The 14,990-nt window shown below is 37.4% G+C and overlaps 1 protein-coding gene across 11 annotated transcripts in view; it reads right to left on the reverse strand.

Annotated features, from left to right (window-relative positions):
* FAM227B (family with sequence similarity 227 member B) overlaps window positions 1-14,990 on the reverse strand; it is a 212,654-nt gene that overhangs the window by 26,072 nt on the left and 171,592 nt on the right. For 9 of the 11 annotated variants that reach the window (XM_086320832.1, XM_086320833.1, XM_086320829.1 and 6 more), the window contains 2 exons: window positions 5,380-5,477; window positions 74-468 (listed from right to left, as the gene is read on the reverse strand). In XM_086320832.1, coding sequence (XP_086176958.1) covers window positions 295-468; window positions 5,380-5,477 — 272 coding nt within the window. In that variant the 3' untranslated portion in view covers window positions 74-294. Of the gene's footprint in view, window positions 1-73; window positions 469-5,379; window positions 5,478-14,990 lie in introns of those variants that run through there. The other 2 variants (XM_086320840.1, XM_086320830.1) reach the window with 2 other exon arrangements.

A 14,990-nucleotide genomic window follows, 5' to 3' on the forward strand; every position in this document is an offset into this window, starting at 1 on the left:
CTAGAAGCCCATGACCCACAGTTCTGACAAATGTTTGAAATGGAACACTTTACTAAAGAGCTAAACATACCAGTTTTTTAAGTTCCTGAGTTTTATGTTTGTTTTATTTCTCTTACATGCAAAATCACAGCCTTAGATCTAAAAGAGAAAATACTTTTAGCCAAACATGCTATGAAAGTTTTGAATGTAATTCAATGCTAAATAGAGCATTAGTTATAAAATACAATACATTGAGACATTAAAGAAAGCTAAAAGTTTTGAATATTTTGGAGATAGATCATATTAAGGCAAAGCTTAAAAAGGATATGGTTCTTTCAGTATTTCAGTGAGTTTAATCCTGACTTGTCTAGGGGCTTTGGAAATACCAGCTACCTCATGCATCTCAAGATAATATAAAATCAGTGGACTCTGACCTCCAAAATTGAAGAGAACACGGTTAAACTCTGGACCACTACTGATATAATGGGACTGTAAGGGGTAGAAAAAAAAGAAGAGTCAATTATTACTTTTGTGTATTTTTAAATAACTGTAAATTAAATATATCTGCATTATAACTATAAATACAATTATTATCTGGTATATTAAAGGGAAATTTTGCAAGGCATTCTTCTTAATGAAAGTGCTTATGAGCCTATGAGTGTGTGCTGTAAGGCTCTGGTGGTCTTTTAGCATGAAGACAGGCCAATAGAGATCATTCTATCTGAAGAACAGAAAGAGAAAAATGAGCATAACCCCAGAAAAAGGGATAGGAAAAAATATGAAGAAATAATGATTGAAACTTTCCAAGTTTTATGAAAAACACATCCTAGAAACTTAACTCCAAGTAGGATAAAGTCACATCTAGATGCATCATAGTCAAAAGTGTTAAAAAAGACAAAAAGAAAAATTTCAAAACCAGCAAGAGAAAAACGACATATAAGAGAACCCCCAAAAGTTAACAGGTGACTTCTCATCAGAACAGTGGAGGCCAGAAGCCCATCAAAGTGCTGATGAAAGAAACTTCGATCATGAATTCTGTGTCAGGGAGACAATCACCATAATTATAATTGCTTCAATATTCTACTATTGACTTCTTGTAGAATACAAGGTAAGTATAGCAACTACTCATATGTTGTCTTTCCTCAGTTTTTGTAATTCCTAGATGAGAGATTTATTGTTCATTCCACTTCCTATGGGGAAAGATTTTTTTTTCTCATTTGTTTTAACTGATATATAAAATTCTCATATTTCTTTTGCTTATGGTCAATTTTTCACTGTATTCATTCATAGCTACTACAAAATTATTTCAAATGGTGGGACTATTGTAATCACACTATTGTCTTGATGACAATTCGTATCAGGTATATATCTAGCCTGATCTCAAAAACTGCATGCAGAACTGGAGTGAGCTCTATCAAGTTTAAAAGGAGATCTTGCCTGTCTAGAAAGATGTCTTAATGACCCTTTTTCTGAGTTCTGTCTTGGTAATAATAAAACAGAAACTCTATCTTACTGAAGTTTTAGATATAGACATTTCTGTTATTTTTCTGCAGTTACTAGTTTCTAAACTAGGAAAACCACAGTACACAGATCTGTCCTCCTCTATGAGAATCTATGACTTTTAAAGGATAGTCCCATCAGTCAAGAGCAGAAATAGGCATTAAATGCAAATCCAGTGTTTTGTGAAGCCTTAGCCATTTTCAATGCCAAAGAATGCTCAAACTACTGCACAATTGCACTCATCTTACATGCTAGTAAAGTAATGCTCAAATTTCTCCAAGCCAGGCTTCAGCAATACGTGAACCATGAACTTCAATCTGGTTTTAGAAAATGCAGAGGAACCTTTCAAATTGCCAATATCTGCTGGATCATCGAAAAAGCAAGAGAGTTCCAGAAAAACATCTATTTCTGCTTTATTGACTATGCCAAAGCTGTTGACTGTGTGGATCACAACAAACTGTGGAAAATTCTGAAAGAGATGGGAATACCAGACCACATGAACTGCCTCTTGAGAAACCTATATGCAGGTCTGGAAGCAACAGTTAGAACCGGACATGGAACAATAGACTGGTTCCAAATAGGAAAAGGAGTATGTCAAGGCTGTATACTGTCACCCTGCTTATTTAACTTATATGCAAAGTACATCATGAGAAATGCTGGGCTGGAAGAAGCACAAGCTGGAATCAAGATTGCTGGGAGAAATATCAATAACCTCAGATATGCAGATGACACCACCCTTATGGCAGAAAGTGAAAAGGAACTAAAAAGCCTCTTGATGAAAGTGAAAGAGGAGAGTGAAAAAGTTGGCTTAAAGCTCAACATTCAGAAAACGAAGATCATGGCATGTGGTCCCATCACTTCATGGGAAATAGATGGGGAAACAGTAGAAACAGTGTCAGACTTTATTTTTTGGGGCTCCAAAATCACTGCAGATGGTGACTGCAGCCATGAAATTAAAAGACGCTTACTCCTTGGAAGGAAAGTTATGACCAACCTAGACAGCATATTGAAAAGCAGAGACATTACTTTGCCAACAAAGGTCCAATTAGTCAAGGCTATGGTTTTTCCAGTGGTCATGTATGGATGTGAGAGTTGGACTGTGAAGAAAGCCGAGTGCTGAAGAATTGATGCTTTTGAATTACGGTGTTGGAGAAGACTCTTGAGAGTCCCTTGGACTGCAAGGAGATCCAACCAGTCCATTCTAAATGAGATCAGCCCTGGGTGTTCTTTGGAAGGAATGATGCTAAAGCTGAAACTCCAGTACTTTGGTCACCTCATGCGAAGAGTTGACTCATTGGAAAAGACTCTGATGCTGGGAAGGATTGGGGGCAGGAGGAGAAGGGGACGACAGAGGATGAGATGGATGGATGGCATCACTGACTCGATGGACGTGAGTTTGAGTGAACTCCGGGAGTTGGTGATGGACAAGGAGGCCTGGTGTGCTGCAATTCATGGGGTCGCAAAGAGTCAGACATGACTGAACGACTGAACTGAACTGAGCCATTTTCTTGGGTACTTTAAGGTCTCACGTTGTCCAAAGAACTCTTGCTAAAGATATACCAAGTAGCCAAAATAATTAACAGAAGTCTCACTGCTTCCAATTACCCCCACAAAAGATAATGGCAGAAAACTCTGAGAACTTTAAGATTCCATAAAACAAAACTTTTATAGCCAAAGTCAATTTAGTACTAAATTTGAAGAACCAGGCAATCCAATGAACTTTGGAAGGGTCACAAAGGATGAACTAGGAAATTCAAGGAATGGTTTCAGCCTTCAGCTTTTCTGTTAGTTTACTAAACGATAATTGCTGACAGTGGATAGAAAGCTAAACTCTGATTTTGAGGTTTGAAAGTGTGTACTATCTATGCTCATGTGGACACTGGGAGCCCATAAGCACTCATTCAGCATTTGGATGACACTGGTGCTTAGAAGGACTTCCTTGTAGCTCAGATGGTAAAGAATCTGCCTGCAATGCCAGACACTCCGGTTTGATCCTTGGGTAGGGAAGATCTTCTGGAGAAAGGAATGGCAATCCCCTTCAATATTCTAGCCTGGAGAATCCCGTGGACAGAGGAGCCTTGCGGGCTACAGACCACAAAGAGTCAGACACTTAGAAAAAAAATTGCTTAGAAAACTTTTCTTTCCATTGAACTGAAACATGTACTCTGTACAGCTTTTACTTATTGGTAAAAGTAAAACTTTTTAGTGTGTATTAGTAAAAACTTTTTTGAGCCATATCGAAAAAGTCTAATCCTGCTACTAACCTAATCTACTGTAGCTCTCTACATATTTGAAAACAGTTATTATGGGCTCCAGTCTCATCTTTTCTAGTGGAAACATCTTTACATATTTTGGCAATTGCTCAAACATTATGGTTTCAGAGCCCTTTACTATCTTGATTATTATACCCTTTTACAATGCAGGGCTCCAAAATGAACATAATGCACAATCTTTGTCCAATCAGCACATATGTTTAGACAGCCCATGAATACAGTAGATTTTGGGGTCAATGACATTCTACTTTTGACACATAGAGAGCTTACTGTTGAAAGTGATTCCCAAATCTTTTCAGATGCCTCCAAGCCAAGGCTTTATTATTCTATACTTAGGAAGTTATAATTTTGGACCTTTATACTTTTTTCACAGTAACAGTTTATCTTCTAAGATCAGGTCTGTTATTCTAGCCTGTTGAAAACTTTTGGTCATTCATAATTCTTCCAAGTTTTATGACTTCTACATAGCTAATAAAAAATGGCAACCATGTTTTCATCAAAGTTGTCAATAAAATGTGTGTAATATAGGACCAATGATGCAGCAATATGGTGTACTGCCAAAGACATAACTGCCATTTGCTTTCTAGCTTTTAAAGTGTCATCTGAAGAAAGGTCATTTGGTCAGTTATAAATCCCTCCATCCATATTTCTCCAACTTGTAAACAAAGTATGAAAGACCATTTTTAGTGGTTCTTCAAGATCAGCTATACAATTTCTATCATACTTTCCTGATTTTGAAATTTACCAACATTGCCCTCCTCCTCTACTCCCATCTCCTCCCCTGCCCTCCCGTCCCCTGCAGCCAAGATGGTGCAATATTGCCATCTACATCAACCTGACTCTCAGGTCACCAATTTCCATCCTAAGCTCTGGCAAAACATCCTTGGCAGGACTGTGACATTTGGAAGAGATTCTACATACCTGGATTATTAAAGACCTGGAAATATATGAATATGACTTTCATAAAGTGATTTTTATAGGCATAATTTAAAATTTAAAATAATGGTCAGGCTTAACTAGATAATTCAGACCAAATTTTATCAATAAAGACTGCAATAGATTTAAAACTTAACTGGCCAACAAATTAAGAGATCCAATTCAGAAGTTCAAGCCAACAGTCTCATCAAATTTTGGCTAAAGCAACACAAGGTAGCAAGTCCATAGGATCTCTATTTTGGAGGCATGTTTAAAACTGTGGAGAAAGCAAACATTCAAGACTGAAGAGTAACAATACCTACATATAGTCATTTATTCCAGGACCATGGTTTAAGAGGTAGGGACAGGTCAATCACTGTTGAAAACTCCTTTGATGTTTTGTCTACAACTTTGACTGATGGTTATTGAGGTCAGAGCCCTTTTTGTATGTCAGCCCAAGTAGAAGCAGTGCCAGAATTATGAGGAAAAGATAAACATTATTCTTTTTCCTTAGAGATGAGGATAGTTTCAGAAATAAACACAACTTAGCAATATTAAGGTTAGTCTCCCTAATAAGTCGCTTCTGATCAGTTTTTCTAAAATATATATCAAGAGTATAATAAGCTACATTGTCCATGTGAAACTGTTGAATTAATTATACTGAAAATTTTAAAAGTAAGAACGTTTTTTTTATGATCATTATACTTCAAACCTTTGTTGGTAGTTTTGATGGTCTTGATTCTTCCTTGAATGCAGGCGTTGTATATGCTTTTGGGTTCTCTAAAATTTTCGATATATTGAAGTCTATAGCTAAAACAAACAAACAAAAAAATTTCTTAAATTCTGTTATTTTTTTCTTCAGAAAGGAATGACACCATGTCTTTTATTTTTTTTCCAGCAATGTACATTAAACATGGAGAGAGGTAAAAGTGTGAGGTTAGGATATTGTTACATACTAGCTTGCTCCAGTCAATCTAGGCTCCCAGGTGGTGAAGAATCTGCCTGCCAATGTGGGAGCAAAAAATGCAGGTTCAGTCCCTGGGTTGGGAAGATCCCCGGAGTTGGGAACGATAAACCACCCCAGTATTCTTGCCTGGAAAATTCCATGGACAGAGGAGCCTGGCGGGCTATAGTTCATGGGGTCCCAAAGAATCAACGGAGCATGCATGCACACCCCAGTCAGAGGAAATGAATATTCCATCTCATTTTACTTAACAGGGATTTAGAGTTTTCAAATTTATTCACTTACACTATTTCATGCTGTCCTCATAAACCATTTTATGAGCTAAGTAAATTTCCCACAACTTACAGATGAGAAAACTAAATGCAGGAAACTCTACGACTTTTTCTAAGATGAGTCTTGCTCTAAGTCTTACCCTACCATTTATTGAGAGTAGAGGAAGAGGATATGGACCTAGGGCTTTTGCCTCTGAGTTCAGAGCTCTTTTCATGACCCTCTAGTTATGTAGAATAAGAGGTTTGGGCCTTGGCATGTTAGAGGCCACCTTTTCCATATACTGACAACACACCCAGATAAGGAAAGACTTGGTAAATTTTTTTTTTTTGTAACCAGCATAAATATGCATGAGGGCACATAGGGATTCTTATCTTAAAGGAGAACTATATCATTTAATCAGTCATGTCAATCAGCCTAAAAGCACAGGCTAGTTACTAAGGGTACATCAATATAGAACAGAGAAAACAGGTGATCTGAGAAGTTTGCACTAGATCTTGGCACTGACAATTATTACCAGTTACCAGGTAGACAAATTAGACTACAGTATTTGAGGTTGATGACAAACCTTAGAATAATTAAAGAAGGTTACTTGGATTGATTATTTATGTTACATATTAAAAGATATTTGATATTAGCTTGAAATACTGGAGGCAACTAGGCATTTTTCTCTGGCAGAGATTAAAAAACTGGCTGGCAAGGAACCTGTATTTTAAGAGTGAAAAGTTAGTTTAAGTTGGGAGTTAGAATGGGCAAGAAAGGTAATGAACCATATAATTTCTCTACTTTGAAACTTGCTCAAAAACATACAACCCATTATGGAAAGGAATTTGACAATATCTATCAATAACACAGACATTTTTTCTTTGCCTCAGTAATCCCTCCCCCTAAGAATATATTCTTCACAATCTCCTACACAAGTACAAAAACACACAAGTACAAGTTTAATGATTATGTATTTAATATTTAAATACATAAAACCTATGTATTTAATACTCAGGTGCAGGTTGAAAAAACCATGGTACTCCAATTTTTGGAATACTATGAGCTGTAAAAAGAAATGAGTAACATCTCTGTACAGATGTGAAGATATCTTGAGGTTATATCATTAAGTGAGGAAAGCAAGTTGCAAAACAGTACAGAGTATATTACTTGACTGAAAGTATACAATATGCTACATTCAGTTTAAAAGGGATACTTGCCTTCATTTGTATAAAGGAACACTGAAAAGATAAATAAGAAATGAATAAAAATATTCTCTTTGGGAGGAATAATTAAAAATAAAAATGCTCAATTTTGAATTATTCTTAAATACATACTTAGGTGATATTACTCAGCAGTGGCCACAGGACTGGAACAGGTCAGTTTTCATTCCAATCTCAAAGAAAGGCAATGCCAAAAAATGCTCAAACTACCACACAATTGTACTTATCCCATATGCTAGCAAAAAAGTAATGCTCAAAATTCTCCAAGCCAGGCTTCAACAGTACGTGAACCATGAAATTCCAGATGCTCAAGCTGGATTTAGAAAAGGCAGAGGACCCAGAGATCAAATTGCCAACATCCACTGGATCATTGAAAAAGCAAGAGAGTTCCAGAAAAACATCTATTTCTGCTTTATTGACTATGCCAAAGCCTTTGACTGTGTGGATCACAATAAACTATGGAAAATTCTGAAAGAGATGGGAATACCAGACCACCTGACCTGCCTTTTGAGAAACCTGAATGCAGGTCAGGAAGCAACAGTTAGAACTGGACATGGAACAATAGACTGGTTCCAAATAGGAAAAGGAGTATGTTAAGGCTGTATATTGTCACCCTGCTTATTTGAATTATATGCAGAGTACAATATGAGAAATGCTGGGTTGGATGAAGTACAAACTTGAATCAAGATTGCCAGGAGAAATATCAATAACCTGATATGCAGATGACACCACCCTTATGGCAGAAAGTGAAGAAGAACTGAAGAGCCTCCTGATGAAAGTCAAAGAGGAGAGTGAAAAAGTTGGCTTAAAACTCAACATTCAGAAAACTAAATCATGGCATCTGGTCTCATCACTTCATGGCAAATAGATGAGGAAACAGTGGAAATGGTGACAGACTTAAATTTTGGGGGCTCCAAAATCACTGTGGAGAAGGCAATGGCACCCCACTCCAGTACTCTTGCCTGGAGAATCCCATGGATGGAGGAGCCTGGTGGGCTGCAGTCCATGGGGTCACTAAGAGTTGGACACAACTGAGCGACTTCACTTTCACTTTTCACGTTCCTGCATTGGAGAGGGAAATGGCAACCCACTCCAGTGTTCTTGCCTGGAGAATTCCAGGGATAGTGGAGCCTGGTGGGCTGCCATCTCTGGGGTCGCACAGAGTCGGACACGACTGAAGCGACTTAGCAGCTTAGCAAAATCACTGCAGATGGTGACTGCAGCCATGAAATTAAAAGACACTTGCTCCTTGGAAGAAAAGTTATGAGCAACCTAGACAGCATATTAAAAAGCAGAGTCATTACTTTGCCAACAAAGGTCCTTCTGGTCAAAGCTCTTGTTTTTCCAGTAGTCATGTATGGATGTGAGAGCTGGAATATCAAGAAAGCTGAGCACTGAAGAATTGATGCTTTTAGATAAGACTCTTGAGAGTCCCTTGGACTGCAAGGAGATCCAACCAGTCCATCCTAAAGGATATCAGTCCTGGGTGTTCTTTGAAAGCACTGATGCTGAAGCTGAAACTCCAATACTTTGGCCACCTGATGCGAAGAGCTGACTCATTTGAAAAGACCCTGATGCTGGGAGGGATTGGGGGCAGGAGGAGAAGAGGACAACAGAGGATGAGATGGCTGGATGGCATCACCGACTCAATGGACATGAGTTTGAATAAACTCCGCGAGTTGGTGATGGACAGGGAGGCCTGGGGTGCTGCAGTCCATGGGGTCGCAAAGAGTTGGACACAACCGAGTGATAACTGAACTGAACTGAACCTATCTTCTAGTTGTTATGAACAGATAGTTTAAACAAAAGGACCTTCATGTTTACCCTATGCACAACAAACGCCAAGACCCTCTGGTGGGCTGGTCAGTGTTTAGGGATGGGTACAGAGGCAGTTCTGGGCTCTTCAGTCTTTAGGTGGACTGTCTGCTAAGTGGGGCTATGCCTCTGCCGGTTAGTTGTTTGGCCTGAGGCTTCCCAACTCTGGAGTCTGTAGGCTCTTAGTGGCGCCAGGTCTTAGAGCTAATGAGCCAAGATATCAACTGCTGATGATGCTCCCCAATATGTCTGCACCCAGAGTCTATATAGCCCCTTTCCTGCCTCCCCACGAGACTCTCTAAGCCCAGCAGGGATATTGTGTTTTCCCTTTAAGAGTGAAATTTTTATTTTTCCCCAGTCCAGTGGGATTCCTGCAATTAAGCCCCACTAACCTTCAAAGCCAAACACTCTGGGGGCTTCTCTTCTCAGTACCAGATCCCTAGACTGAGTAGCTTGATGTAGGAGAACCTCTAAAATATAATAATTCTCCAGTCTGTGGTTTACCCATCCAGGAGATAGGGAATCTGTTTATATGGTAAGTCTACCCTTCCTACCAGTCTTGCTATAGTTCTTTCTTTATGTCTTTAGCTATAGAAGACTTTTCTGGTAGGTTCTAGTCTTTTTCACTGATGGCTGTTCTGAAGATAGTTGTGATTTTGGTGTGCTTTTTAGAGGAGGTGAGCTTAGGGTCTTTTTACTGTGCCATCGTGGCTACTTTTGACACAATATTTTTTATTTATTGGGATAATATTTTGCAAGTGTTATTCTATAAATATGTTTCTACTTTTCAGACCATGATTCTTAGTTTTATTTGAAAAATATCACAGCTAAACTCATGGTGAATGTTCCATGGTGAATCCACAGTGGCAGAGCATTTCAAGACCTTAATCATACTCCAAAAATTGCTCTAAAAATACATAAACCATTTCTGCAGGTACTTCCCAAGAAAATTCCAGTCACAGTCTGGGAGACTTTTCAAGGTATTTCCCTCTCCTATTCACTAAAAGAGTGGCTCCAACTCCCACTTAACCAGTGGCTTGAAGCACGGGCATGTGAACTTAATGTGCATTCCTGAATCAGAGTAGTGTATTAGTTAAGCCTTGGAGACAGATGGACACAGATTTAAACATCAGCTCTGCCATTTGAAAACTAAGTGACTTTGGGCAAATAAAATTCTTTAAGCTTTCAGTTCCTTGAAATATAATTTTGAAATGATAATAATGATTAAATTATAGACTTGTTAACTGGATAAAAATGAGATCATATAGGCAAATCACACGTAACTGGCATCCTGTAATGACTGTGTAAATTTTAGACAATATTGTCATTACCATCATTTTTTAAGGAGAATGAATTCAAACTCTCTATTACTTCATACTTAATAAAAGATTCATTGAGAGAAAATATTGAGGAGTGATTGAGTGTTATCTATTTCTTTAGAAAATCTGAGACATATTCTTGAGCTGAGGTAGACCGACAAAGAGATATTTATTAGAATTGAATTTTCTTGGCCACTTGTAGATCCGTTTTTACCAGATTATACTTTGTCTTTATATGCTCTTGGTTAACACAGTGCAATGTTATAGACTCAAATATGGCTGTATTTACACATCAACAACATTCATTACATTACGTAGAGCTTCTCTTAGGAGAGGGTGTTAATCAGTAGAGGTGTTCACAAGTATTCACCTTTTCATCCTTCCAAGGCACATGGTAGGACTAAATATCTAGTCTCTTTGAAGATAATTATGGCATTTGCAACTTGCTCTGGGCAGTAAAAAAATGAATTTGATTACAACTATATATGTAATCTCCAGTGACCCACTTTCCAGTTGAGTCTAAATTTCCTCCTGTTTTAGACATTTTTTAGTTTGTTTAAATTATGTTCCCTATTGTAAATTATATGAATTAAGGCATGAGAAGATAGATTAATCTACCTCCATCAAGTGGGGAAAAACCCTACAAATGTGATTTCTTAAACCTAAACCTATTTTCCATTTATTCAATTTTTCATGCATTGCTTCAAGAAATGCTTTCTTTGCAGACTTTGTGAAAAACACTATAAATTTCAAGAGAAATTAAAAGTATACAGTTGCTGGCCTCAATAACCAATTGTAATCAAGTAGGTTGATAAAACATATGCAGGTAATACTTGTTAAAAATTCAACATCTATTCAAAAGTTAATATAAGATGAAGAGGCAAATAGATTGTATCAGAAGTAAAACTTTAAGGATGAATTAGAGATTGTTTGTGGGATGAGTTAATCAGAGAAGGCTCACTTAAAAACTGATCAGATTTGCAGGAATGCAGACATGGAGAAAGAATTCAGGCCAATGGCATGTACATAGGGCTGAGGTTGGGTAACAAGGTATTTTAACGGGACTTTGAGGAGACCACCCTAGTTGCAGGAAAGTGTTACCTTAGGGACTGTTTTAAGAATATGAAGAAGAAAAAGAGCAAAGGAGATTAAGATGAAGTGGTTATGCTAGTGTAAGCAGATATTTACTATGTGTCTGTCAGGAAATAATACACTGAACTCAAATCTTTGATGATGATTGAAATAATTGGTCTGTAATTATGAGTTAATTTAAATACTATAGTTGCTTAACAAATGATGTGAGTGATGTGGTTTTACCCCTTAAATCATAAACTTGTTAATAAGCCTGATTATCTGAAATTATCATAAATTTTATAAATGAAATAGGAATGGACCAACCCAACCACTATGAAAATCATGAAGAAAAGAGGAGCTAAGGAATGTATAGTTACCTTTACCACAGAGGAAAATTACGGTATTATTAGTTAAAAATCAAAACATTGAAATAAAATCAAAGTGGTAAAGAATTCACATTTTGGTGGTGTCAGTGTTATGTATGACTTACATGAAATACATATGCTTCATTCAAAATGTGGATGGAGAGGTCAAATGTAGCAGGCATAAAACTTTTGCAAGAGTTCCTTATGTTTTCCTCTTAGTGTCCATGGTAAATGAAGGGCGCTGTGGTTCACCCATATAATTTCTACTCTGTTTAGAGTCATTGTGCTCTAATGGGAAAAATGCTAGCAGAGGTCCTAGTGACGCAGTGTCACTTCCCCACCCTTTCACCAAAATCTTTCCATTAGAATAATTACTGTAAGTTAGACTCCTGTCCTAAACAAAGGAACTAGCATTTTATTCCACCATTAAAAAAAATTCTAGGCTCTCAAACCTCTTCCATGGGTAGATTATCAACATTAATCCCAATAAACACCAATAATATGTCTTAAAGAAAGTTCATATTGCAAGATCAAATTTGAAAAATTAATTTATGCTTTTAATTAAACCAAGATTTCTATGTCAATGAGGAATTAATAGTTAAAATGAATGATTAGAATAAGAATTGGCTCTTTTAATGCTGGTAATTCCAAATTCTTTGATCTGCTACCACTAAGCTCCTATCCTGACTACTGAGACTAACCAAATTCAAACTTAATGGAATCAATCATACCAAGAGAACAGACACCGTCAGAAGTTTCATTTTAAGACCACAAAGCACTAATAGAATTTATGGAAGGTTTGAATTAGTTAGTACCTTGGGAAGACATGTCATTCTTAATAAAATTTTCTTATAGGGAAAGACTGAGTGCTACTACAATATGATCTAAGAACAAATTTTATTACTAAAATAATTGGTACCATTATACTACAGTGGAAAATCCATGGGAAAGAAGAGAATGGCACAGATAGCTAGTGTTCTTCATTGAAGGAAATAATTGTGGGGATCTTTTTCAAGTGCAGTTTTTGATTTTGTTATTAGGTATGGGGTTTAATAACACCACAGGTGTTGGTGTGCTATACCACAGTCCATGGAGTTGCCTTTTGAGTAATAAGGTGGTAGGTAACACGGCGTTGCAACAGTTACTCTCTAATGATGTGACTTTGAACCTGTACCCTCAGCTGTAAAACAGTATCATGAACACTGGTCTCAAAGAATCACTAGGAGAGTAAGTGAACATTATGTTTGTGAAGTGCTTGGCAAAGTTGACCTTAGACAGGAGCACAGAAGGGAAAGAGTATTCATGTGCACTTAATCATGTCTGACTCTTTGTGAAAACATGGATGGTAGCCCATCAGGCTTCTCTCTCCATGGAATTTTCCAGGCAAGAATACTGGTTCTAGGGGATCTTCCCAACCCAGGGATCAAACCTGTGTCTCTCATGTTTCTTATACTGGCAGGCAGATTCGTCACCACTGTGCCACCTGGGAAGCCTGGGAAAGCAGAGGAATGGAAAATAATGTTGGTACCTGGGTATATGTGGTGGTGGGAGTTTGTGGAAGTTCTCATTGTCTTAATTTTCTCACTGAAGTAGGAAGCAAAATCACTATCTGAGATTGAGTATAGGGGAGAGAGTGCTGGAGATATGAGAAGATAAAAGGGGGAAATAGTTGGCTTCATGAGTGGTAGAAATAAAGGACCAGCAGAAACTGTATGATTGCCTGACAGAATTCAGGCCCACTGGAGTTGTGTACTTATGAATTAAACATGAGACTAGTTAGCATGGTTGAATGTGTTCTCTGTGTACATTTAGCTGCACACTTTCAGATGTGTACAGATGGAGAATGATTTTTAATTATTTTAATTATTTTTAGTTGGCAAATTGTAAAAGGAGTTGGGGATGAATACAAAGAAGTAGCTAGAACTACTGACTACAGTAGTTAGGTAAAAAGGGAAGAAGAAGGGTTAGTAAGATCTATATATTGTTGGGATTTTATTTTTGACTTAGTATGCAGAAAATTTTTGGAAATGTTCTATCTGTACCTACACTTGAATGGACAGTTGAGTTATTGCATGTAGCCTCTCTCTCTCTCACACACGTCATAATCACTAGTGTTTTCCTGATATATGTTATTCACTAACACTTTTTGTCAGATATAACTATTATCATCTAAGAGGGGAGAATTAAAGTATTATGGATTTTATATGAAAAATTGTAAGCTCGTCCTTGAGAGTCTGAACATTTTTGCTATGTTTCTAGGCAATATTTTTGGTATATACATCTTCACACATTATATTAATACATTCTGTTGGATTATTTGTCAGTAGGTAGTCTCTCTTCCTTGTAGTGCTTTATTCCTTTAATTTGTCTGATATGAATATTACTATATCAGCTTTCTTTTGCTGAATACTTTTATCTTTTTCCATTATTATCTTTTCTCATTGCTTCATTTTTAACCTTCTAGAAGGTTTTGTTCTGAGAATTTCTTTTGTGTGTGTGTGAGAAGGATGAACATTCTTTTAAAATAACCTACTTGAGGTTTTAACTCTGAGTCAGATGTAGTAGGTCTTATAGACCAATGTTTCCACTTTAATAATTAGAAAAAGCAGGGTAAATGACAAAAATGTCATTTTAAAGGACACTAGAAACAATGGTAGAACAAGTGGAAATTCCAGAGAGGGAAGAACCCTTCCTTTGTGAGCTGACAGGCCTCCAGTTATTTTCACCCCTTGAAAGCATCTACTAATTTGGGGTACTACTGAGAATCAGGTCTGGCGTACGCAGTACTCTGTTAGAGAAGAGATGAACCATCAGAGCTTTAACAATCACATAGGCTGGTATAAAATCAAGACAACTCCCAGGTACACCGCAGCTAATTTTTACCATGGGATATTTACAGAGTTCTGCTGTGGTATGGAAGGCTGGGACAGGGCTGGATTAGAAGCTTCTCAAAGGGTGGACAAAGTCTCTTCCAGGTCTTAGACAGTGGCTAGGAGACAACATTTCACAAATAGCTGGTTGGTCTTCCCCTTAGGACAATATGTCAGATTTTGAAGATGTGTGTCATTGGAGGTTAAAGAGTTAAGCTCAAAACATTCAAAGCATAGAATTAACTCTCTCTCCCTATTTCATGGCTGAGGATATAAAGACTTCTAGGTTCTTAATTAAAAACCCACAAAGACCATGCCCAAAGAACAGGGAAGACCTAGAGTTCAGTGAATCTTATCAAAGCTGTATTCCATCTGTAACCCAGTTCAGTCACTGAATAAGGCATGGTGTTTAGTCCCTCATGCTAACTGGAAAAAGCAAGA

Source organism: Bos grunniens, chromosome 10 (assembly GCF_055505025.1).
Source record: "Bos grunniens cultivar Pamir isolate PY7600 chromosome 10, Bosgru_T2T1.0, whole genome shotgun sequence".
Taxonomy (NCBI): domain Eukaryota; kingdom Metazoa; phylum Chordata; class Mammalia; order Artiodactyla; family Bovidae; genus Bos; species Bos grunniens.